Source organism: Dendrobates tinctorius, unplaced genomic scaffold (assembly GCF_039654945.1).
Source record: "Dendrobates tinctorius isolate UK_male_01 unplaced genomic scaffold, ASM3965494v1 ptg000016l, whole genome shotgun sequence".
Classification (NCBI taxonomy): Eukaryota; Metazoa; Chordata; class Amphibia; order Anura; family Dendrobatidae; genus Dendrobates; species Dendrobates tinctorius.
The window spans coordinates 57,910,860-57,938,431 of record NW_027361684.1 but is presented as its reverse complement, the minus strand read 5'-3'; the positions used below and the strand labels follow the sequence as shown (position 1 = coordinate 57,938,431).

Genomic DNA, 27,572 nt, shown 5'->3' with positions numbered 1-27,572 from the left:
GTTTTTATGCGCATGCGTTTTTTACATAAACATGACTGAAATTTGGTCTAGACAGTAAAAAAAAAAAATTGAACCAAGGTGATAAAATGGTGTGGGCACTGGGATTCCACAATACTTTAAGGATTGCTCACTAGTGGACACACAGCACAAGCTGCACCAATGTAAGTATGAAAAACCTAATGTCTGGCTGAAATTTCAATACATTTCTATGTACTTATGTCTCTTTTTTTTTTTTTATTGCAGCATGTCTTCATCTGGTGAAGAATATGTCCCCGGGACAGGGCAAGAGGCAGAAGAAGTGAGTACTATGCTTCCGTATGGATTTGAAAAAATAAACACATGTGATTAATTTTTTTGGTTTAATTTTCAGAGCTCATCCTCCATCACGCCACCACCACCGGAGGAACGGCAGGAGCAGCAAGGCCAAGTGCGGGCGGGTAGACGTGATGTAAGTACAGATGGACTGTTTTTTTTTTTGTTTTTTTTTTGGTATTTTTTAGTTTTTTTTTTTTAAATTTTCATGGTTGTTTTTTTCGATGTTTGTTGTTTTTTTTCCATTTAAAACAAATAATTTTTTCATGGATTGTTTATCAATATCTAGGGCTCAAAGTGTGTGTGTTTGTGCGTGTGTGTGTGTGTGTGTATGTTTGTTTGTTTGGGTATATGGGCACGGGACTATGGGATGGAGGATATATATGATGGGTATATGGGCACGGGATAGAGGATATGTATGATGGTATATGGGCACGGGACTATGGGATGGCGAACATGTATCATGTGTATATGGGCACAGGCATATGAGATGGCGAATATGTATGATGGGTATATGGGCACAGGACTATGGGATGGAGGATATGTATGATGGAATATGGGCACGGGACTATGGGATGGAGGATATATATGATGGGTATATGGGCATGGGATGGAGGATATGTATGATGGTATATGGGCACGGGACTATGGGATGGCGAACATGTATCATGTGTATATGGGCACAGGCATATGAGATGGCGAATATGTATGATGGGTATATGGGCACAGGACTATGGGATGGAGGATATGTATGATGGAATATGGGCACGGGACTATGGGATGGAGGATAATTTTAAATTTATATAACTAACCACAGTTAGTTACTATGCCCGGGCAGCGCCGGGCTCTTCAGCTAGTTATCGATATTTTTTTTTTTTTAAATCTTTCAAAGATTAATGTTTGTCTTTCTTTTCTAGGCTCCACAGCGGGAGGAGGACCTCGCCCTGGACAACGACGAGCTCATCCGTCTAGTCCAGGAGCGAGTCCCGTTGTGGGACACCCGTCACCAACTGCACTCGGACAACGTGGTGATCCGGCGGCTCTGGAACGAGGTGGCCGCATCGCTGATGGATGGCTGGGACAACGCCTCTCCCCGGGTCCGCAAGGATTTTCGTAAGTATTTAAATGCAGTGTGATGCAGCAGTGATCTTGGCCGGGATCACCCAACTGTGTGTGATGCTATTAACTCCATGGAGTTTCTATCATCACACACAGTTGGATGATCACAGCCTCCAGTGCATAGTCTTACTTTTTTTCTTTTTTTTTTTTTTTCCATCACAGTGAACAAAGTCAGAACCCGTTGGCGCTCGATGAAGGACCGCTTCAACAGGGATATCCGTCAGGAGAATAAGGTTCGCAGTGGTGCTGCGGCAAGGACCGGCACGAAGTACCGATACCATCGTGCCTTGGCATTTTTAAGACCGGTCCTTGCCTCCCGAACGTAAGTATTTTCTAGTTGTATTGTGTTTTATTCTGTGCTTTTCTATTCCACAGGAGTTGGCGATTGTTAATTTATGGTAGTAATTTCTTTCTTTTCTTTTCACAGCACCTGGAGCAGCACCCTGCAACCTGGTCCCGAAGCGGTCCTTCATCAAGCTGCCCCGGACCCCTCCCAGCCATCCATCAGCGAGGAAGCACCTTGCAGGTCTGCACCACAGTCATCTGGAGACCAGGAAGCTGGTCGCTCAGGTGTTCCCGTCCCAGGTCTCTGCCACTGGTTTTGCGGGCACTTCCCGCCAGCAGCGGCAGAGGACCTTGGACAGGCTTCTCATGCCCGAGTTCGTTGAATTGAGCTCGGTCTTTCAGAGTAGCCTCAAGGCACTCTCCGATAGACTTGAGAGTGGTTTCCTCCTTTTGGACCAACGCTACAAGTCTATCGAGGGTCGCCTTGAGCGCCTGGAAGTCGACCTCGCCAGACCAGCGCATCATTTTTATACCCAAATAGCTCGGGACACGGCGGAACACCTTACCCCTGACCTCCAGTTGACTGTCATGCAGGCCTGCAACAATGCTTTTATGCAGGCTATGCAGCAGAGTAGGATTATGCAGCAGTCAGTGGTGGCATTTCCACCGGTGCCACCACTGACTCGTTTTACAGCATTACCTACTTCTGCTGCATATCACTGCACAGCCACCACACTTCCAAGCCTCGCCGGACACCAATATACCGCCCCAAGTCCGAGTGCAGCTGGACACTTACCCGCCAACACCATGCCAAGCGCTGCTCCTGCCTGGCCCACCACTGCTGCCGCCACCACCACTGGATGGCCCGTCGTCACCACCCCTGCCTTGAGCGCCGCAACCACCACCACCAGCGGGAGGACCACCCCGGTATGGACCGCCACAGCCACCACGCCTGCATGGACCGCCACCACCACCACCACCACCTCGGAGCAGCATCAGCTGGGGGACCCGCATTCAATATTTACGGCCCCTGCCAGGACATCCACCACCTCCAGCATGCCACAGCTGGAACAAGATCCTGGCAGGCGGTCAACAAGTGCCAGGCGGTCCCCCAGCTCCAGCCAGTCCCCAGCCTCCAGGCGTTCCAGAGGCTCAAGGCAGTCCAGAGGCTCAAGGCGGTCCAGAGGCTCAAGGCGGTCCCCGGGGTCTAGCCAGTCCTCAGGCTCAAGCGAGGACAGCAGGAAGACGACGGGCCACCGTCCTAAAAAAACAAAGAGGAGGACTCTTACCCTCCCTCCTCCCTCACCTCCCACTTCACAACTTTCCTTGCCTCAGCTCCCTTCCCCCACTTCTTTGGTTCCTCCTTCCCCTAGAACCCCTTACTCCACCCAAAGCCGTTCCTCATCCCTCCACACCCCCCAGTTTCCAGCAACTAAAAAATAATTTAAATAAATGTTATATTTTTTTTTCAAAATAATGTTTGGTTATTGTGTCTTTCGCCGCCTGCACACACTGCGCCCTACACTATGGATTGTTTTTCTTTACTTTATACCGGATGGTCAGCCATCCAACTCTGAAAGGGATACTATATTTTTTTTTTTTTTTTATATATATATATATATATATATATATATATATATATATATATATATATATATATATATATATATATATATATATATAAAACAAAAATGAAATATAGTATCCCTTTCAGAGTTGGATGGCTGACCATCCGGTAGAAAGTAAAGAAAGGGAAACCACCAAAAAAAAAAAAAATATATATATATATATATATATATATATATATATATATATATATATATATATATATATATATATATATTTTTTTTTTTTTTTTTATGGTGGTTTCCCTTTCTTCAATTTAACCTGGGCAGATGAGTAGTGGAGTTTATTAAGACACAGTACACTGGGTACAGGTATTAAAAACCATGTATTTTATTTTTAACAAACAACAAAACTATTAAACCATTTGATCCTGCCATGCTACACGACCAACATCGGATAAAAAGTAGTCCGCAAATTGGTCCCTCATTTGGGCAACTTCGACTGAGGACCGAAGAGGGTGCTGAGTAAAATCTGGCAAAGGGTTGGCAGCAGGCTCATCCATGTCAAAGTTCGGCCGCTCCTTTGCCATAACAAAATTGTGGAGAACCACGCATGCCTTCACGACCTCATCAACTGTTTCCATTTTGAGATTGATGGCGGTGCTGAGAATTCGCCATCTGGACACTAGAATGCCAAAGGCGCACTCTACAGTCCTGCGAGCCCTCGTAAGCCTGTAGTTGAAAATTTTCTTGCGGTGGTCCAAGTCACGGCTGGAGTACGGCTTCAGCAGGTTTGGGCACATCTGAAATGCCTCATCCCCAACCACTACAAATGGCAGTGGTGGAGTTTGGGTTTGGGGAAGAGGCCGTGCCAGTGGAAAATTGAAATGGTTGCCGTACAACCTCCAGCCCATATCAGAGTTCTTAAAAGTCTGTGAATCGTTGCCCCGTCCGAATGCCCCTATGTCCACCGCCACAAACCGGCAGTCTGCATCCGCAATGGCCATTAGGACTGTGGAAAAGTACTTCTTGTAGTTGTAGTACTCGGAGCCACTTCTTGCGGGTTTTGTGATGCGGATGTGCTTCCCGTCCACCGCTCCTAGGCAGTTCGGGAAATTGCAGACTGCCCAGAATTTCTCCGATATTTGAAGCCACTTTTCGGCAGTGGGCAATGGCAGAAACTCCGGACACAGAACATCCCACAGAGCCCTGCAGGTGTCGGCAACAATCCCAGATAAAGTTGAGATTCCCAGCCGGTACTGGAAATGCAGGGATGAAAGACTCTCTCCAGTTGCCAGGAACCTGCCAAACATAAAAAGAAAAAATAATTATATTTCTGTCTTGGGTATTACTAAAAACACTGAAAATAAAAAAGTACATGGCCTAACTATTTTGCATGTTTTTTTAATACAACATAGCAAAAAAACATTTTATAAAGGCTTGGGATTAGTACATGCCAGAAGAAAAACCATTATGCAAAAAAGCAATTTCACAAAAATAATGTTAAAAATCAATAGCCAAAAAAAACCTAATTTTTTGGACCAAAAAAAAAAAAAAAATAAAAAGCCAAAAAAATTATGCAAACATAACAACATACATACCGTAAGGTGACAAGGAGCCTTTCTTCGGGAGGAATGGCACGCCGGAGCTGAGTGTCCCTTCTCCGGATGTTTCCTTCAACCATACCCAGCAAGTCAAGGAAGCTTTCCTGGGACATCCGTGTATAGTCAGCAAATTTCTCCGGGTTTTCCTGTAGCTCGCTGTACAGCGTGTGATATGCTCCACGGCTTGGCCGGAGTTCGATGATTGGATGCCTCCAAAACCTACGCCGCTGCCGTCTCTGCTGTCTCTCCCTCTCCCTTTCTTGCTGGCAACAAAAGACATACGCCTGAGACAGCGCAATGTCAAGATCCAGCTTGAAGCGGAAATTATCCAGACGCAAGTCCATCTTGACACCGGAAACAGCAGCAAAATCTGATGAATTCAGCAGTACAGGGTCTATAAAACATTCCAATGAAACACGCCCACTGGTGACCCATTGGTGGTCAAAGATTTTGCTATTGTGAAATGTCACACCTAAAAACGCATGCGCATAAAAAACGCAACCGCATGCAAAAACGCATGTAAAACGCAAGTAACACTGCGTTATTTTGACGCATCAGCGTGCGCATGAAGAAAAAAAACGCACATTTGTTTTGCGTTTTTCTTTGCGTTTTTTATGCGCACGATGCGCTGCGCAAAAAAACGCTAATGTGAAACTAGCCTTATTGTGTGACGATGAGAATTCATCCTTGTTCTCAGTTTTTGCTCTGTCTCCCCCACATACAGACCCCCAGTTGGACATTTAGTACAAATAATTAAGTACACCACATTAGATGTGATGCAGCTGAAAGTACCTGGGATCTTGTAGTCCTGATGTGAGTTGGGGATCTTTATCTTGTCCGTGGTCATTATATATGAACTGTTCCAATATTTATGCTTCTCCCTCTCCCATAATGACAATTCTGCTTCACATCACATCTATTGCCATTATTTCTGTGCTGTTTTGTGTATAAATATGTGATTCTTCAGATGTTGTATTAGTCAATGCCTGATGAAGAGGACCTGAGTAGTCTCGAAAGCTTGCAATGTGTTACCATCTTTTCAGTTAGCCATTAAAAGGTATCAACCACTGAGGACTCTCAATTCTAAATATTCTACTGGCTAACACGGTACAAAGATATATATCTTTCCTGTATTTTTTCTTAATGATTTGTGAAAGTTCTGAAATGTCCTATAAATGTCTGTTCTATCCCTGATCTAAGGATCTCGGCTTTTAGTTTAGCTGAATCTGTGCTGCACTTTATGTACATGCTCAATAATGCAGCATGTATGAGTGAGTCAGCGTCGGGAGTCGGAATCAGAGAAATACCGTAGCTTATTCTGAAGTTTGACTTACCAACTCTACAGCCCTGCTAATAACATTTGGGTGGTCCACACTATATCCTGTAAACATGTTGCAGGAGTTCATGCACATGTGGGGGTAGAAAGCTGGCTATTAGACACAGCCAAACTCCTCAAAGAGAAGGCAGCCATGATTTATTTCCTTCCTGATCAGTGTACACAAAGCTGACCAAGCATTATATACAGATTAGGAAGCACAGACATTGTTTCTTCCTCTAAACACAGTGATTATGTGACTGCTAGGTGAAAGGAAGGAGCAAGAGCTGATGTTTTCTAAGAGAGCCAGTCAACTCTACTATGCAATCAGGAGGCTGAACTTCCCCTGTAACTGGGGCTAATAGCAGTCCCAGTTACAGGGGAAATCAACAATATAAAAAATGCTTTTAATACCTTCCAATGCCCTTCCCCCCATGCCCCCATGTCTTTTAAGAGATTTTGAGGCACACTGTGTAAAATAAATATATGACAAATCCAATCCAAATTGTTGTTTTTTGCCCAACATCCATAGGAAAAAAAAATGTCCAATTTACAAAAGTAATTTCAACATAAGGCTAAGTGCACACGTACCGGAACTCTCGCGGAAATTACCACGAGAATTCCGGAATTCCAGTCCGCGGGAAAATCGCATTTTAAATTCCCGCGATTTTCCCGAGGAAAAACTAGCATTTTGCAAGCGTAATTAGCTTGCAAAATGCTAGCGTTCTCCAAGCGATCTGAAGCATCGCTGGGAGAACTGATTGACAGGTTGGGCACACTCGTCAAACAGTGTTTGACAAGTGTGACCAACGTTTTACTACTGAGGCCACCTATGCGGCATCAGTAGTAAAAGATAGAATGTAAAAAAAAATAAAAAATACTGTTATTCTCACCCTCCGACGTCCCGCGCATCCGTTCCCAGTAATCCTTTGCGAAAATGCCCGCGATGACGTCAGTTCTCGCGGGATCGCGACGTCTCGCGGTCATTCGCGATGACGTCGCGCGAATGACCGCGAGACTTCGCGATCCCGCGAGATCGGACGCCATCGCGGGCATTTTCTCAAAGGCTTACTGGGACCGGAGCGTGAAGAGAAGCAGGAATGCTGCGCGGGACGTCGGAGGGTGAGAATAACAATATTTTTTATTTTTAATTCTATTTTTTACAGGGATATGGTACCCAAAGCCCGGTGGACAGTCTCCTCTCCTCCGGACCGTGGGTACCATCCGCAAATGTTCTGCTTACTTTCCGCATGGTGTGCACAGCCACATGCGGGAAGTAAGCGGAACAGTGCATTCCTATGGGTGCGGGATCACCGCGATTCCGCAAATTAATGAGCATGCTGCGGTTTTTACCGCGAAGCGATTCCGCCGCGGTAAAAACCGCAGCATTAGCACAGCATTGCGGAATCCCATAGGAATGCATGGGATGCTTATTTTTCGCGTTTTCGCGGCAAAATCGCGCGATTAAAACCGCCGCGGAAACGCGAAAAAAACGCCACGTGTGAACTCAGCCTAAGAGTACACAATTTGAAATGTTCTTTTTTTTCCTTTGTGGTAGTAACAGAAAAATTAATTTTTCTTTACATTTTCACCAGATATCAACAAAAAATACAAGACATCTTGAAATTAAACCCCATGTATCGTGAAAAAAATTAAAAAAATAAAATAATAATTATAATAGGGAAACATTATTTGAAAATCCAAATGAGAACATGTTTTAGAGCCGTTAAAAGCGGAAGTGTAATAAAACCCAAACGTGCTTGGTCAGGAACTGGGGAAAATGGCCTGGTCAGACAAATCTTACAAGCAAGTCCAAATATGTATTGGCTTAGAGTATTTCTCCACAATTTAGAATGTTGATGTGAAAAAAATTTGATAAGAACAAAGATAGTAATGACATGCTCCTGGAAAATCACAACAACATCTAAACTAGGAGGAAATTTCATCCATAAATCACATTCATTAGGTGAAGAATGGGCGCAAACTATTATTTTCACCAAATATAGGTCACCTGGACACACAACACTGGCTGTATGCAATAATTTATGGAAATATGTCACCTGAGCTTTTGTTGTAATAGTGCATAAACAAGAACTAAACCACTCAAGACTTCACAGCTTTATTGAGCTAGTTGTTTTGGTGATTACTATTCGGCTTACTATCTCACCTCTGACGTACTAACTGCAGTGCTGATTTGGATTGTTTTAAACTAAAAACTTCTCATTTATAAAAAATAAAAAAAAAAAAAAAAAAAAAAAAAACAACATTGAAAGAAGATGACAGAAACCTTAGTAGATCTTATACAGTGTCATATACATGGTGAGATCAAAGCGGTACATTCATCTAGCACCATGTTCTTTGCCATACAATTCTGTAATCTGACAGGCCTAACTACATAACAATTCCAGTATGATAGCAGAGCCAAGTTATACTAATTAGCACAATTATACCAATTAAAAAGCCTCTTAAAGTGCCAAATAGACAGAACTGTCAAAAAATTCCCTCTTCTGCTGCTATATTATCACAAAAGTATGTTGCCATATGATCTAATTCAGCATAAACCCTTGCACAGCTAAGGCCTCTTTCACACATCAGGTTTTCGCCGTCAGGCGCGATCCGGCACTTTTGACAGAAACCGGATCCGGCAAAATGCAATGCCGGATCCGGTTTCCCCCCAATTGACTTGCATTTGCGCCGGATCGCGCCGGATGGCCATGCGTTTCATCCGGTTTTCGCCGGATCCGGCAATGTGTCGCGATCCGGCGTCTGGAAAAAACGGCTACTGTAAGGCCTCTTTCACACATCAGTTTTTTGCCGTCAGGCGCGATCCGGCTTTTTTTTGTAAAACCGGATCCGGCAAAATGCAATGCCGGATCCAGTTTTTCCCCATTGACTTGCATTAGCGCCGGATGGCATTGCGTTTCATCCGTTTTTTGCCGGATCCGGCTACTTGTCTCATTCCGGCGTCTGGAAAAAACGGCTACTGTAACGTTTTTTTGTCTCCGGCGAAAAAGCCGGAAGCGCCGGATCCGGCGCTTCCAGCTTTTTGCTACAATGAAAGTCTATGGGCGCCGGAATGCACCGGATCCAGAAAAAGACGGATCCAGCCACCGGATCCGTTTTTTTAAGTCTGCGCATGCTCAGATCCAATTGGCCAGCCCCCAGGAAACAGATATAACCTGCTAGACGGATCCAGCAAAAAAACGGATCCGTTTCTACAGTTCTCCAAAATTTATGCCAGATCCGTTTTTTCTAAAAATAGCCGGATCCTGCCTGACGGCAAAAAACTGATGTGTGAAAGTAGCCTAACGTTTTTTGTCTCCGGCAAAAAAGCCGGACACGCCGGATCCGGCGCGTCCGGCTTTTTCACACAATGAAAGCCTATGAGCGCCGCAATGCGCCGGATCCGGCAAAAGCCGGATCCGGCGGCCGGATCCGGTTTTTTGGTCTGAGCATGCTCAGTAGCTCTGCCCACAGGAGATATATAAAAGCAAGACAATGGGACCCTCAGCCACACCCAACATGCCACCCAAGCCAAGAACCAGGAGCAGGAGAAGGCAGCAGACATCTGCAGCAGCAGCACCATCAGCACCACCACAAATGGAGCAGCAAATGGAACATGCTGAGGAGGGGAGTCCAGCAGCAGATGAGAGACGGTAATTATCAAATCCCCCATTCCTCCAAACTAGGGCCATGGAATATCAAGATATTCATTGGCCCTTTGTTTCTCTTTATTCAACAGCCGCCAAAGAGATGCAGCAGCAGCAGCAGCAGCAGAAATGGCATCACTGGCAGCAGCAACAGCAGCAGCAATACCCACAGCCATGGAGTCTGGCCATCAACAGGACAGCACATCTTCTTCTGGGATCCCTCCCTCGCATCGTCAGCGTTTGACGGTAAGTTTTTATTTCCAAAATCCATCATCTCTGTAATATATGTCTATTCATTGCCTTTTATTTCAAAACAGGAATCACAAGATGAAGAGGAGCTCCCAGAAGAAGAAGGAAGGGGTGTGGACAGACACCTGGAGTGGGCTCACAATTGGTAAGTTTTTTGCATCAAACGCAGAAACACAACATCACACTACACACAACACATAGAAAACAATGTTCTGCAGACCACACACAGCAAACAAATGCCTACATCCAAAGACATAACATTTTTTGTTTTTTTCTCTAGTCTTCCCAATCTGGTGCTCGGCCAAGAGGTCCTCGCAGTGCCTCCCAGGGTCGTCGGCGACAGCAACGCGGCGGTCACCAGCGTGTAAGTATAAATATTTTTGCTTTGTTTTTTTTGCACTTTTTATTTCATTTCTTTTGTGGAGGCTAATGTTATTTTTGTCTTTTTCTTTAACAGCCTTCACAGCGTGCTCCCGACTCTGACGGTGAGGATGGAGGGATTGATGTGGACCGCCTCATCGATCTCGTCAGAGAAAGGGAGCCGCTCTGGAATATGGCTGACCGCCGCCACGCTGACCTGATCGTTACCCGACGACTCTGGGAGGAAATCTGTTCGCTCCTTGTGGGCCGCTGGGAGGACCTCGATGTTCGGGCCCAGATTAAAGAGCGTAAGTATATACAGTACCGGTTGCTTGATGTAAACCAGTGTTTCCCGAACTCCAGTCCTCGTGGTCCCCACGGATCATGTGTTCAGGATTTCTATTTACTATGGAAATCCTGAAAACATGACCCCTGGGGACCATGAGGACTGGAGTTTGTGAAACACTGATGTTGTATACTAACCACTCCTTTCTCGTTTCAGGGAACAGAATTGTGAATCGGTGGCGGTCTGTGAGGGATCGTTTCAAGAAGGAGTTCAATAAAGAAATGCGGGCCCCGAGTGGATCTGGAGGACGCAGGAGCAAGTACAAGTACGCACAAGCCCTGTCGTTCCTCCGGGAAACAATGCTCACCAGAAGGTAAATATTACACACCACATGTGAAAAAAAATGTTAGATGTAACTTTTTTTTTTCAGCCAGGGCCATACCATGTCAGTATTTTAATTGTTTTTTTTTCTCTTTATTCCACAGCACGGTGAGCAGCACTCGGGAGCCTGCACGATTGGACCCTTCTGAGGCGATCCCTGAGGAGACCGGCACCGAGGGACACTTCGACCGCCCCGGTACATCTGCACCTTCCCAGCCTTCCCACACATTCGACCCATCTGTCCCATCCACCAGCACAGGAGCATCGTGGCCGCCTACATTACATGAAGCTGCTGGTGAGGAGATCGCTTTCCCTTTACCCCACCCTTCTGCCCCTGCCACCTCTAGTACACCTGCGGGTACTGGGCGGCAGCGGCAGAGGGGTCAGGAAAAGAGTTATGCGCAAGAGTTCTTGCATCTGAATGCATCTTTCCAGAACTGTCTAAAAGTCTTGTCAGAGCAAATCTCCGCAGGCTTTCAGCAGATCAACTCCAGCATTCTGGAGGTGAAGACACTTCTGCAAACCATGCATTCAGAAGCAAGATCTTCGCCAAACCACACCTTTTTCAGGTCTGTTGTGGAGCGCATGGCAACACTATCTCCTACCCAGCAGATGCATGTAATGCATTCGTGCCACGGTGCTCTACAGCAGGTTACCTCCCAACCTCCACCTCCCACCACTGTAGTTCCTCCACCTGCACCCCCTCCAGCCACTTTCCATCCTCCCCCTCCTATTACATCTGCACCCCCTCCAGCCACTTTCCATCCTCCCCCTCCTATTACATCTGCACCCCCTCCAGCCACTTTCCATCCTCCCCCTCCTATTACATACCAGCAACCTCACCAGTACCAGCAACCTCCCCACTTCCAGCAACCTGCCCTGTACCAAACTCCTTCCCCGTACCAAACTCCTTCCCCATACAACTTTCCATCATCATCTGCTCCTACAGTCCCTGCCCAACCCTCCACTCCACCGCCCACCACCTCTTCTGCCTCCAACATGTCCACCCATTCTGTAGCTTTTTCCACACCTTCACCTCTAACTGTTCCTTCCCCACCACGATCCCAGTCCTCTCTCCACACACCCAGTGTCGAAGTGTCCCGCAGCCCCTCCAGCAGTATTTCCACCCCACACTACACAGATTTGTAATTTTTTTTTTTTTTAATAAAAATGCCCATTGGGTTTAAAACCTTTATTAAATTAGTTTTTTGCACTTTAAAAACATTTTACAAAAAAAAAAAAATTTTAAATAAAAGTTAAATTATCGTTTCACAATGGTTGTCTGTCTTTTCTTTCTGCGGCGAACTATGTTTAAAAAAAAGGTTAAATACAGGGTATTTCAAAGGTAAAAAGGTATTCAAAACCAGGTATATAACTGTGGGTAAATTTTAGCTTTTTGCCACAGTTGTGTTCCTGGTTGTGTTTGAAGCAAAGTATTTCACCTAAAAAGTTGTGTTTATTGTTGGTGATTTCCTAACAATGTACACAACTTTTGTTAAAAGGTGAAATACTTTGCATAAAACACAACCAGGTACACACCTGTGGCCTAAAGCTAGAAATAGTAGACCATGACAAGATAGCCAACCTTGGTTGGCAAAGGTATATACTGTTGGTCCAGAAAGTACACAAGTTTGGTTAGGGCACAAATCTTTCACACTCTGTCATCCTGCCAGTGTACTCTGCCTTGAGGGTCAATTTTAAAAACCGGATCCGGCGTAATCCGTCGAAAAACGGATAGAAAAACGGATGAACCGGATGAGACGGATCCGGTTTTGTCTGTCAAGAACAAGACGGATCCGGCAGAAAACCGGATCCGGCACATCAGGTTTTACAAAACATTTGCCGGATCCGGCATTACGCCGGATCGCGCCTGACGCCGATAACCTGATGTGTGAAAGTAGCCTAAGGTTTCAGCAAAGATTTCTGCACACATCAAGGCATGTCAGAGCCCTTAGAGGATGTGGCATAAAATGTTTTTCATAAAAAAAAAAAAAAAAAAAAAAATTGTGCAGGCCTTTGAACCTGACTAGATACTTTTAAAAAGACCAATTACTGAGGCTTCTTTGTCTCAAGCTGCCATTGTCTTTTCCGAACTCCGAAATGTCTGTTTGCTAACAGGTAAAATAGCTGGCCATTCGCACACAACATACTCCCCTCTCACAGGTGAATTTGGCTTGGCGGACTGCGTTGTGTACAGGAGCCTTAACAAAAAACATTGATGCCATCTCTGAAACCAGCCAGACATATTCGTACTTTCTGATTTTTCTATGGAACAGCTTCAAGCATTTCTAAATGTTCCTGGTTTATTCTAATAGGTTTCAATAGTCTAGGTCTGGCTTATACAATCAGAAATCCATGGTTTGCTTCTGCTGCCTCGTCATCAAGGACAACTCTGACACCAGCAAAATTAAGTCAGAAATAGTCTACAATCACACTAGCTTACCTCATATTTCACTTTTTCACCACATTTTGCTTTTCTCAGCTTTTCTAAGGCTTCCTTACGGCCCTTTTTTTCAGTCTTTTCTCGACGAGAACGGGATGCTGCAAAACTGCCAGAGTCCGCCATATCTTGACAATAAAATGATAAGAAATATAGTTATATAGTTACAACAGGCACAGACCCAACACTGGCACAGCCTGAAGTCAGAACAGTTACTTGGAGATCGTCAGTGCCGTCATACAGGAGGCATACACACAGTCACTCTAGTAATCAGCGAGAAACATTTCACTAGATGGTGCTTTCTATTATCTAAAAATTATGCAGATCTCTGCACCACTTTTTGACACATTTTAGAATGCATAAGGACAAATTATATGACAAAGTATATATTACCATCATAAAGTGCAATGAGCTGCGTTTTTCCTGGAAATGGATGCAGAAATGTCTTCATCCATTTACTCAACGTATGCACGTAGCCTTAAGCTGGGCTCATGGTCTGTATACAGATTGCAATGCCAGGACCGACCACGTGCCTCCCAAATCTAAGTTACAGCCTTATGAGTCTGTAAATTCAGGATATGGATACATCTATCCATAGATATATCTATCTTTTGATAGATAGATACAGTTGTGGCCAAAAGTATTGACACCCCTGCAATTTTGTCGGATAATACTCAGTTTCTTCCTGAAAATGATTGCAAACACAAATTCTTTGGTATTATCTTCATTTAATTTGTCTTAAATGAAAAAACACAAAAGAGAACTAAGCAAAAAGCAAAACATTGCTCATTTCACACAAAACTCCAAAAATGGGCCAGACAAAAGTATTGGCACCCCCAGCCTAATACTTGGTTGCACAACCTTTAGCCAAAATAACTGCGACCAACCGCTTCCGGTAACCATCAATGAGTTTCTCACAATGCTCTGCTGGAATTTTAGACCATTCTTCTTTGGCAAACTGCTCCAGGTCCCTGATATTTGAAGGGTGCCTTCTCCAAACTGCCATTTTTAGATCTCTCCACAGGTGTTCTATGGGATTCAGGTCAGGACTCATTGCTGGCCACCTTAGAAGTCTCCAGTGCTTTCTCTCAAACCATTTTCTAGTGCTTTTTGAAGTGTGTTTTGGGTCATTGTCCTGCTGGAAGACCCATGACCTCTGAGGGAGACCCAGCTTTCTCACACTGGGCCCTACATTATGCTGCAACATTTGTTGGTAGTCTTCAGACTTCATAAGCCATGCACACGGTCAAGCAGTCCAGTGCCAGAGGCAGCAAAGCAACCCCAAACCATCAGGGAACCTCCACCATGTTTAACTGTAGGGACCGTGTTTTTTTTCTTTGAATGCCTCTTTTTTTTCTCCTGTAAACTCTATGTTGATGCCTTTGCCCAAAAAGCTCTACCTTTGTCTCATCTGACCAGAGAACATTCTTCCAAAACGTTTTAGGCTTTTTCAGGTAAGTTTTGGTGTGACCGCCCTTTTTCTGAGCTGGGAAAGCCATCCAGTCTGGCCTAAGCTGTTACTAGTGGTTCAGCTGCTCGATCCTTATTCACATTCACGTCACTTGGCAAGTGAAAAGGTTTTAAATACTAGAGTAGGGACTGTCCCACAAGGGTTGCCGTGACGTGGCGGGATGGCTTGCACATTATTTTGATCAAAATTATGTTTACTAAATACCATTATTATTATTATTATTATTATTATTACTACCTTTATGCATTATTTGCAGTATATTTTTTACTTTTTAGTTCAGGACATTTGTGTTTTTTGCTTTTTGTTTTCTCTGGTTAATGGTCATGTGTTAATATGCACTTACATTGTGCATACACATTAACTTACTTTCTCAGTTCAGATTTGTTTTTTATTCATTTCATTGTGCATTTATTGCATATATGGGTGTGACCGCCCTTTTTCTGAGCTGGGAAAGCCATCCAGTCTGGCCTAAGCTGTTACTAGTGGTTCAGCCGCTCGATCCTTATTCACATTCACGTCACTTGGCAAGTGAAAAGGTTTTAAATACTAGAGTAGGGACTGTCCCACAAGGGTTGCCGTGACGTGGCGGGATGGCTTGCACATTATTTTGATCAAAATTATGTTTACTAAATACCCTTATTATTATTACTACCTTTATGCATTATTTGCAGTATATTTTTTACTTTTTAGTTCAGGACATTTGTGTTTTTTGCTTTTTGCTTTCTCAAATTTTGGCAAACTCCAGCCTGGCTTTTTTTATGTCTCGGGGTAAGAAGTGGGGTCTTCCTGGGTCTCCTACCATACAGTCCCTTTTCATTCAGACGCCGACGGATAGTAAGGGTTGACACTGTTGTACCCTCGGACTGCAGGGCAGCTTGAACTTGTTTGGATGTTAGTCGAGGTTCTTTATCCAACTTCCGCACAATCTTGCGTTGAAATCTCTTGTCAATTTTTCTTTTCCATCCACATCTAGGGAGGTTAGCCACAGTGCCATGAGCTTTAAACTTCTTGATGACACTGCGCAAGGTAGACACAGGAACATTCAGGTCTTTGGAAATGGACTTGTAGCCTTGAGATTGCTCATGCTTCCTCACAATCTGGTTTCTCAAGTCCTCAGACAGTTCTTTGGTCTTTTCTCCATGCTCAATGTGGTACACACAAGGACACAGGACAGAGGTTGAGTCAACTTTAATCCATGTCAACTGGCTGCAAGTGTGATTTAGTTATTGCCAACACCTGTTAGGTGCCACAGGTAAGTTACAGGTGCTGTTAATTACACAAATTAGAGAAGCATCACATGATTTTTTGAACAGTGCCAATACTTTTGACCACCCTCTTTTTTATGTTTGGTGTGGAATTATATCCAATTTGGCTTTAGGACAATTCTTTTCGTGTTTTTTTCATTTAAGACAAAGTAAATGAAGATAATAATACCAAAGAATTTGTGTTTGCAATCATTTTCAGGAAGAAACTGAGTATTATCTGACAAAACTGCAGGGGTGTCAATACTTTTGGCCACAACTGTAGATAGATATAAATAATAGCAAGGCCGATGTTTATCAATGAACAATGTTTAAGTTTGAAAAAAAAAAAAAAAAAACGGAAGAAAAAAATGATGTGGGGTCCACCTATATTTTACAGCCAGAAATGCTACGAAGACAGCTGCGGGCTGATATTCATAGCCTAGCAAGGGGCCATGTATTTTGCCCCCGCCCCCCCCCCCCCCCCCCCCGGCTACAAATACCAGCCCGCAGCCGCCCCAGAAATGGCGCAACTGTACGATGTGACAATTCTGGCACTTAGCCTCTCTGTTCCCACTGCCGTGTAGTGGTGGCATATGGGGTAATAAGGGGCTAATGTCACCTTGCTATTGTAAGATGACATTAAGCACGGTTAATAATAGAGAGGCGTCAATAAGACGCCTATCCATTATTAATCTTATAGTAAGAAAGGGTTAAGAAAAACACACACATAATAAAGTATTTTAATGAAATAAAACAGTTTTTCATCATTTTTATTACACGCCTAAATCCATTTGAAGCCATCGATCACCTGCAAAATAATTAAAAAAACAAATCAACAGTATACTCCCTGTCCGACGTGGTCCCTCTGTAATAATGATTGTCCCACGACGATCTCCCCTATAGAGCTGTCACATCAGCATATGTGACCACTCTATAGGCCTCCGATAAGGCACTAACCAGAGATAACCCTCCAGCAGTGTGTCATTGGAGATAAGCCTCTCGCTTTACGACACTACAGCGTGAGAAAATTCTCACGCTGTAGTGCCGCAAAGTGACAGGTGAACTCAGGTGACCTGTCGGTGGCTTAGTGATACAATGCGGAGAATTAACTCCGTCACTGTATCATCGGAGCCCCTGGAGAGCGGTCGCATCAGCTGATGTGACAGCTCTCCACGGGATCTCTTCGTGGGAAAATCGTTATTAATTGGATTACGTCGGACCCAGGGAGTATATTGTTGGTTTAGTATTTTAATTTTTTCTCAGGTGAGCGAGGGCTTCGGGGATTAGGTGTCAATGGGGAGTATTAACTATATACGTGTTTTGTTTTTTTTTAAATTCAACACATTAGCCGGATGATGGGACTACTGCTGTCCCATCATTGGCTAATGTGTCACTCACTGTCTGTTATGATGAGTCACCGAAGGAGGAAAAAACAAAATACTAGCTAACTCCAGAAAAACCAGAGAGGTTGGCAGCTATCGGATTGCAGACCCCTGAACCTATCCACAACAACTAGCAGTAGCCGTGGGGGGTTCCTACGGTGCCCTAGACCCCTCGATCACAGCCGGAGAACTACATAGCCTAAAGACAGAAATGGGAAAAACTAAACTGCCCCAGAGCAGACCCCAAAGCAATAGGCAGCCCCCAACATATAATGACGGTGAAGCAAGATGAAAACACTAACACAGATAGAAAGATAGGTTGAGCAAATGATGGGGCCCAAGCTAACTAAAATAGGACAGGATAGGAAAGCTGCTGTCTGCCATCCGCAAAAATCCTATCCAAAATGTGCCAACCGACTGATAGGAAAAACAGGCCCTGAAGTCGCTAGGCTTCAAAAGACTAAATCAGCACTCAGGTATATTCTGAAGACAGAGCAAAAGATCAACAGATGAGAGACAAAAATGGAAAACAGCTCACCCCCGGCCGGGGATGGCAGAACTCCCAAAAAACAAGGCAAAACAAAAACAAAACTGAAGTGTACAAAGCAGAGCTGAAAAACTTAGCTTTGAGACGCAGGAATCAGACTGGTCTCCAAGAATCCAGCAGGATCACCAGCAGGGCAGAAGGGCATCGGCTGCCTTATATCCAGTCCTCAATTCCAGCCACCCAGTCATCATCTAGCTGCCCAGGTGTTTGGTAATCAGCCTCACTACCTTCCTTCACCAGAGGAGGGAGTTCATCAGACCTCAACGGTGAAGGGAAAAATGAACTCTCAACACTGTCACTGTACCAGACAGAGCCAAATGGGACTTGTAGTCCCATCAGACGATACCTGCATACACACGCAGACCCGGCAGACCCCCGCACAGCCCCGGCAGACCCCCCCCACACACACACATAACCTGCACACACCATACACGCACAGTCACCGCCCACACATCATACACGCACACAGTCACTCTGCCCACACACTTCCCTCCTCCCAATCTGTAGCATTTCATCCGCAGCAAAACCGCAGATCTTTTTTAGACCTGTGGTTCTGCTGCCGAAGTGCCCGACTCAATGCAAGACAATGGGTGCAGAAACGCTGCAGATCCACACAAAGAATTGACATGCTGCAGAAAATAAAATGCTGCAAATCCATACTTATGAGTAAGACTCTGTTGAGCTCAAACGCGTAGATGCCTGTCTTTACCATGGTTTTTTAACCTGTATCCTGCTTTTGGATTTTTAATGAAGATTTCTCAATAAAGATTCTATTTTTAAGTGAGAAGATGTGCTGGAATATTTGTATCTTTGCATTTATGTGAGCTTGTGACATTTCCTAGCACCTTCATCAAAGAACTGCCTCCAACGTGACAAGTAAAAAAGGTGAGCTCGACTGGACATAAGAATACTGCTCTGTTGACTCAACACATTCTTTCAGCAGCGAAACTTTTGATACCTATGAACTGGAAGACAACTACCACTCCATCTATATCCCAATTGCAAGAGAAGGTAGATATGCTATATCAAGTAGCCAAACTGGCTGCCTTGGTGAATGGCTCACTTTCAGCTTTTGAAAGAGTATGGCACCCATGGACCCGATTCAGATCCATTAGTAGAAGTTGATAAGGCTATAGTGGCCTCCTTGCTCGGCTTTATCAGAGTGGACGAAACCCTTGTTGCCTAGTGTTCCCCTCTCCCCCCCCCCTCCCCTTACTTCCCCTATATTCCACCCCTATCTCCCAACTTCTCCCTTTCATTACTTGACCTCCTGTCCCTTTACTCCCTATACTGTTTTTTTTTTTCTTTTCTTCTTTTTTGTTCTTCTTCATCTTTGTTTGAAATCATGGCATATGTGATGTAGCAGGGGCGTGTGGATGGGAAGAACCCAGATTTGAACCCAGATAATCTTGCTACTGGAAGTTCCTTTAAGGCTGTTGTTGTCCTTAAACCTCTATATATCAATAGTTTTTGCCATGAATTGATATTTCAAACCATCTGTTTAACTCCCGAAAAGTGGAATTTGTAGGTTACCGTATATAATAATTTTGTAAGCTACTTTGTTGATTGCTTTCTTTCGGATGTAACTTGCAGATTTCAATAAATAAAACATTAAAACAAAACAAACAAACAAAAGGTGAGCTGAATATATTCGTTTATTGCATTAATGTATTCATTTTTTGTTGGGCTCTTAGTATCCAACCAATGCTGTGCTATTAAGCTTTCTCATTAAAGGGAATCTGTCACCCTTTTTTTTCCACTATGAGCTGCCGGCACAGACTTCAGGGGCTTATCGACAGCATTCTATAATGCTTTAGATAAGCCCCCGATGTAACCTGAAAGATAAGAAAAACAAGTTAGAGTATACTCACCCGTGGTCCGGTCCGATGGGTGTCGCGGTCCGGCGCCTCCCGTCTTCATACAATACCGTCCTCTTCTTTGCTGCCTGTCGTGGCTCCTGCACAGGCGAACTGCAGTGCGCAGGCTTCAGGAGAGGTCCGGCGCCTGCTCACTGCAGTATTCTGCTCCGCCCTCAACAGGGCAGAGCAGTGAGCCTGCGCAGGAGCCACGACAGGCACCAAAGAAGAGGATGTCACCGTTAGAAGAAGGGAGGCACCAGACTGGACCGTGACACAGATCGGACCAAAACCGGACCAGGACCTCCCCCCTGGAGGAGTATAATCTAACTCATTTTTCTTATCTTTCAGATTAAATCGGGGGCTTATCTACAGCATTACAGAATGCTATAGATAAGCCCCTGATGTCGGTCCTGGCAGCTCAGTCGAAAAAAGGGGTGATAGATTCCCTTTAAGTACAGCATACATGCTAAAGCTACTTTACCTGAATGTCTTCCACATATCCCAGTACACAGACTAGAGGGGTTGTTTCCAAAACTACCTTAAGGGTATGTGCACACTTTGCGGTTTCTGCTGCGTTTCCGGCTCTGCAGAAACGCTGCAGATTTTGCTGTGTTGTACAGTACCTTTATTTCCTATGGAAATAAAAAAAAGCTGTGCACATGCTGCGTTTTTTTCCGCGCGGTTTACAATCCGCAGCATGTCAATTGTTTGGTGCAGAAACACTGCGGTTTTACACCTCATCCATTATGAGGTGTAAAACCGCAGGGCAAAACCGCAGAAAAACCGCAGAAAAACCGCAGCACTTTGTCCTGCGGATTTCCTGAGGTTTTCTCTACAAAATCCGCAGAGACTAAAAACTACGTGGGAACATACCCTAAGACTTGTCTAATCAACCCTATTACTTTCTTCTAATATTTCTCCAGTTTAGGGCACGCTCACATCTGACGTATCGATGCAGCATCAGAACCACATCTAGGGCAGCATGCGACCGCTCTAGCTCCGATCTTAAACGGAACCTGTCACCAGGACTAACACTGTTAATCTGCAGATATGGGGATAACTTGCAGATTAACAGCGTTATGATGCTGTCCGGCACCTGAACATAGCCAAATGCAGCAGGGAGAAAGTGATCTTTATTCTCCCTACCAGCATTCGGTATTTAGTCATAATGGCGGCGCTGTTTCGGTCACCGCTCTGAGTATACAGAGCGGCCACCCTAACTGTGCCCCCAACCCTGACAATGGCTCTGCATTGGGGCTCAGCTGTCAGTCAGGGCCGCAAGCGTGATCTCAGAGCGGTGACAGAAACGGCGTCGCTCCTTTGACTGAATGCTGGTGCGAATAAAGATCATTTTCTCCCTGATGCATTTGGCTATGTGGAGGCGCTGGACAGTATCAAAATGCTGTTACCCTGCAGATTATCCCCATATCTGCAGGTTAACAGCGTTATTCCTGATGACAGGTTCCCTTTAAATAAAAACACAGGTGTTCTATACACAATGTATCAGGTAGAGCTGGGAGAGTCTATGCGCTTTACAAAGAGATAACTGGGGAATCCTTTCCAATCTCTCTATCCTTTGTCCTTCTATTGGCCCAATCTCAGCTTCCCATCTCTCCTTACCATATACTGGATATTTAACATTTACGTTAACAAGGACCTACACAATAGCAGTATTACTCCAGTTGTAATTTTAACTGTCTAACAGTATTTAGTTCATATACTTTCATGCCAATATTCATGAAATCAACATTAAACATACAAGGTAACTAGAGGTATTTGTAAAAGTCCTTTGAGCTAATATCAAAATCCCCTTGGGTGGGAGAGCCTGCCAACGCCAGTGCCTATTTCAGTTGGATGACTCCATGACACACATTCAGCTGAAATCTATTGTGGCGGAGAGACCCTCCGGCTCCCTGCACCACAATACACGCCACTGGCTGCTGACATCAGCGTGCCAATCATGGGTGGCGAATGGCAGTGACATCATGCGCCAGCTGCTGTGCTGGCTATAGAAGAGGAGGCTGTGCATCGTGGGACTGGGGAAAGGTAAGAAGAATCATGTTTTGTTTTTTAAAATGTGTTAGAGAAAAGTAACAGAACAAAAAGTAACAGAACAAGTAAAAAGTAACAGAACAAAACAGAGGCTGGACAGACATCTGACTGGGATGATTTAGCGAATCCTGCTTTGAGCAGGGGGTTGGACCAGATGGCCCAGGAGGTCCCTTCCAACTCTACGATTCTATGATTCTAAAAGACAATTTTACTCGAAGGGGCCCAGAATGGGGAACACTATACCAGGAAGCAGGGCTGTGGAGTCGGAGTCATGGAGTCGGAGCTCATTTTGGTGGAGTCGGAGTCAGAGTCGGAATAAAACGGTCCGACTCTGAAAATATATAATAAATTGGGTACAGTAGTTCAATGCAGAATGTGCTGAATATTTTTTCATAGGAATTTGGGAAAGTTATGAAATGTCCTATAAATGGCTGTTCTATTCCTGATCTAAGGCTACATTCACACACAGCGTTTTTGCTGCATTTTTTGAGGATACGTTTTTCAGCTGCAAAAGCAGATCAGCTTTTTAAAAAACCGCATCACCTGAAAGGTTTTTGAGCTCATAGATAATGTTTTCAATAGCAAAAGCAGATTAGAAATCTGCTCTATCCATTTATCCGTATCTTATCTGTACCAAAAAGAATGAAAGCCGGGTAGCACACAGACTAACACTCCTTTTTTTTTAGCACCAGTCAGGTACACCTCATAGCTGCCCAAAAGGACACCCAGGACAGGCATTGCTCATCTTCAGTAACACATCAACATCAATTGATAGTTGGAATAAATAGACTGCATTCACCACATCTTAAGGTGCAGGCTTTATTTTCAAGTGTAGGGGTGTGCAGTAGCTGAGGTGTGCAGTATGAGATTCTGCGGAACAGTATGAGGTTCTGCCCCCCCCTAGTTTTGATCCTGGCTAAAACCGTTTCTTAAAGATATGGCTAACCCTCAGGTAACCCTAAATGAAGATCAATGGACACAGGTGACTGAATTGAAGGAATTGCTTAATCACCTATTTACCGTGACTAAAAAATTACAAGCTGAGGATTTAACTCCTGGCATTTTCATAAGGGAGTGGAAGAACTTGCTATTTTGCCTGTCCCAAAGAGGAGATTTAATCGCAGATGGCATTTCTGCTTCAATGAAACGGAGAGACACAGCTATTGGAAAATAAAAATTTTCTGGCAGCTGTTTATGTGGACCCAAGTCATCGTATATTGCTTGATGATCAACAGCTTACTAAAGGAAAAGAAGCTCTGACTGAGGTAGCAGCTAGGATGAGTGGCCTACAGGAGGACTGCCAGGCGCAAGAGGACTTGGGTCCTGACAGTGCTACTGCTGCCATATCTTCATCCTCATCAGATGAGGAGTTTGACTTTGACAAGTATTTGGATGACATGGAGCAGGTAAAGCGTTGCTGCAAGGAAAAAGATTTCACTCTGTCTCCTAAAGCAAGCAGATTGACCATATTTCAGCAAAATGTTTCACTTGCTATCAAAGAAAAATTCAACTGTTCATGAAAAAAACTGACTGTGCATGAGGCAATTCCCTTATACTTGGAAATTGTTAGAGATGTTGCCCATGTGGTTACGGCTTTGCCTCCAACCCAAGTTAGTGTAGAGAGGTTGTTCTCTGGCCTTAAAATTATTAGGTCAGATTTGAGATCATCTATGAAGGAGGATCTGATGAGGCAATTCTATTTCTTAGAACAAATTCATAGACTGCACAAATGTTATTTAGTATGTTTTTGTTGAAAACGTTTTTTTGCCACTTACATAGTTATATATATATATATATATATTCGATATTACATAGTGTATTACATATTTACAATTTATTACAGTTTTTTGTGTTCTAAAGTTGTATTCCAATAAATATATATTATGTTCTATCTAAATGTCTTGATTATTGTATCATAAAAATGATTAAATGTCTGATGTTCACATTGTACTACAATAAATTTTTCACTTAAAAACAATATATGTTGGAGTCGGAGTCATGGAGTCGGTGGAAGGGAAACTGAGGAGTCGAGTCGCAGGTTTGGCTTACCGACTCCACAGCCCTGCCAGGAAGGGGCCAAGAATGGCGGCCAACATTAACAGACTAGTGAAGAGCGAATGTGCTCGGATAAAGTGTTATCTAAGTATCTTGGGTGTGCTCGGATAATATGTTCGAGTCCCTGAGGACGCATGTTTTGAGGCTGCCTAACATGCAACCGCAGGGACTCAAACATATTATCCAAGCACGCACAAGAAACTCTGATAACAATCGAGCATGCTCGGATAACACATTACAAACCATACAACTGACCAAAATCTAGGTGGGGGCCAAGGTCCCATCGAACTCTAATTAAGCACAAATACCCTGTAGTGGAAGCACAACCGCAACAGTCCCTGAGAACAGGACTGATGAACCACCAGGCTGCCCTTCTCCCTGTCAGGTAACTGTGACATGCCGATTAATTGGCTATTGGTTGTCCACTACTCAGACAAACCCTTCTGCATCGTTATTTTCCCCCCCATGAAATAACACTATACTCCACTCCAGTTGCAGCGCTGTTCCAGCGGTGTTGACACTGGCTCTCCCGGGACTTGGGTGATATTGTTACATCACATAATCTCAGCGGCCAATCAGCACTGGTTTCACTCTCTTCCAGACAAATCAAGACATCCAGAAGGAGCAGCCGTAGCATTCACGTGCTCTGGACGTCAATTATGTCCTTAAAGGGGATCTGTCACCCCATTTTCGCTCTATGAGCTGCGGCCACCGCCATCAGGGGCTTATCGACAGCATTCTGTAATGCTGTCGATAAACCCCCGGTGTAACCTGAAAGATAAGAAAAATAAGTTAGATTATACTCACCGGGGGGAGGTGGGTGTCGCAGTCCGGTCCAGGTCCTCCCATCTTCATGCGATGGCGTCCCCCTTCTTACTTCTGCCGCAGCTCCTGAGCAGGCGTACTTTCTCTGCCCTGTTGAGGCCAGAGTAAAGTACTGCAGTGTGCAGGCGCCGGGAAAGGTCAGAGATCCGCAACTGGAGTAGAGCATAAGGGTATGTGCCCATGATCAGGAACTGCTGCGAGTTTGACGCTGCATATTAATGCAGTATCCAACCCGCAGCATTGAGATATTACAGCATAATGGATGGCATTTATAGAAGTCCCATGCCCACTTTGCGTCTACAGAAGCCTGCGGCTCACCCGCGGCCACTGGCACGCAGCACGTCTTTCAAGAACGCGGCATGTCAACTCCTCGTGCAGAGACGCTGGTCTCCACAAGAGAAATCACATCAATAGAATGTATTGGATGCGATGAAGCCGCACGGTTCAGAGATCACATGCGAATTCACCTGCGTTCAATAGACGGCAGCACTTTGGATGCAGAGGACATACGCCGTGTCCAATCCGCTGCTAGCTCCGGATCACGGGCACCCGACCTAAGTGTTATTACTCACTGGGGGACACAGGGATTCAGAAGGGTCTGAGTAGTGAGAACCCTTCATGTCCACCAGTTGAGGAGTCTCCTGACAGACACTACCTTAACATGCCGGGTATGGGCCCACACCACACACTGAACAGTGCCATTTATTGTAATGCACTCAGACACGAAGTTATCACTATAAGACATGCTGGGACTAGTAGTGCTGCAGCGTCATTGCACAGGACTGGCACACACTAGTCTCCGCTGAATGGCCGTCCTGAGGGTACAGCCGTGCTACGTCCCCGCCTCCTCCCCGTTACCGTGCTGCTGGCCGTCTCCTCTGGACACCGGGGCCATGCTTCCTGTACTGCGCTAATGACGGAGATAATATCCTGGCGCCAAAACCCGGACAGGACACAGAACTCTGCAATCGAACTGGCGCGACATGGACAACCAATCCGTAGGGCGCAGGAACACTTGCGGACCAATCAGAGAGCAGCACTGTTCTACACAGCTCCCTTCCTGCGCGCTCGTTCCCGCAGCAGAGGGGCTCGTTCTCGGGGAGCTGTTCTCTGTATCGCGCATGCGCGGTTATTAGGCTGGGAGAGATGAGCCTGCAGTGTTGTGCAGTCTTTCTGGGCTCAGTGCTATGGCCGGGTCTGTAGGGACAGTCACACACGGCAGATAAACGCCATGTTTTTCACATTCATCTCTATGGAGTTGGCAGAACTAAATGCACATGGTACCGAGATAAGCCATCCTGACCTATGTTATGTATGTGTAAGCAGTTCGCCCATTTGTCTTGTGAGCAAATCCTTAACCCCTTCACACCGCCTCCCTTTTTCTTTTTTGCGTTTCTGTTTTTCGCTCTCCTTCTTCCCAGAGCCATAACTTTTTATTTTTCTCTCAATATAGTATGTGAGGGCTTATTTTTTGGGGGGACGAGTTGTACTTTTGAACGACGCCATGGGTTTAACCATATAGTGTACTGGAAAATGGGGAAAAAAAATTCCAAGTGTGGTGAAATTGCAAAACAAAGTGCAATTCCACAACTGGTTTTTGGATATATTTTCTTTCTTCACCAAATGCTAAAACTGACCCGCCATTATGATTCTCCATGTCATTACGAGTTCATAGACACCAAACGTGTAGGTTCTTTTTTATTTAAGTGGTGAAAAAAATCCAAAGTTTGTTAAAAAAAAAAAAAAAAGCGTGATTTTCCGAGACCCGTAGTGCCTCCACTTTTTGTGATCTCGGGTTTGGTTAGGGCTTATTTTGTGAGTGCTGAGTTGACTTTTTATAGATGCCATTTTGGTGTGGATACGATCTTTTAATCACTCATTATTGCATTTTAATGGAGTGTTGCGGCGACCAAAAAAACGTAATTCTGACATTTTTACTTTTTTTTTGCTACAATGTTTACAGATCACATTAATTATTTTTATATCTCAATAGATCGGGAGATTCTGAACTCGGCGATACCAAATGTGTATTTTATAATTTTTTTTATTGTTTTATTTTGAATGGGGCGAAAGGGCAGTGATTTGAACTTTTATTTTTTTAACCTTTTAAAAACTTTTTTTTTTACTTTTCACTTGCTTCAATTGTCTCCATGGGAGATTAGAAGCTGCGATAAGCCGATCGCCTCTGCCACACACAGGCGATGATCAGATCAACTGTGTGTAGCAGAAATGCTCACTTGCTATGAGCACCGACCATAGCATGCCAACCCATCGGTGACCCGTTGTCATGTGACGGGCGCCGATGGGCAGGATTAGTGACGCAATCCCGGTGCGATCACATTAAATGCCGCTATCAGAGATTGGCAGCGGCATTTAAGAGGTTAACAGCTGCTGGTGGATTGCGATTCCACCCGCGGCTGTTAGGGGCACATGTCAGCTGTTCAAATCAGCTGATGTGTTGGGAAAGACGTGGGCTCACCGCTGGAGCCCACATCAAAGGGAGAGACCCGACATATGCAGTACAGACTCACCAATCCAAAGAATAAAGTCATCTAATCACTTATACCACAC

The 27,572-nt window shown here is 44.5% G+C and overlaps 1 protein-coding gene across 9 annotated transcripts in view; it reads right to left on the bottom strand.

The window, feature by feature from the left end:
• The window catches only part of POLA1 (DNA polymerase alpha 1, catalytic subunit), a 538,408-nt gene extending 512,383 nt beyond the window's left edge, over window positions 1–26,025 (bottom strand). For 2 of the 9 annotated variants that reach the window (XM_073565906.1, XM_073565909.1), the window contains exons 1-2: window positions 25,860–26,024; window positions 13,570–13,694 (exon numbers count right to left, since the gene is read on the bottom strand). In XM_073565906.1, the coding sequence (XP_073422007.1) occupies window positions 13,570–13,694; window positions 25,860–25,896 (162 nt within the window). In that variant the 5' untranslated portion in view covers window positions 25,897–26,024. Of the gene's footprint in view, window positions 1–13,569; window positions 13,695–25,859 lie in introns of all 9 variants that reach the window. The other 7 variants (XM_073565911.1, XM_073565912.1, XM_073565907.1 and 4 more) reach the window with 6 other exon arrangements.
• Between the last annotated feature and the right edge of the window lie 1,547 nt (window positions 26,026–27,572).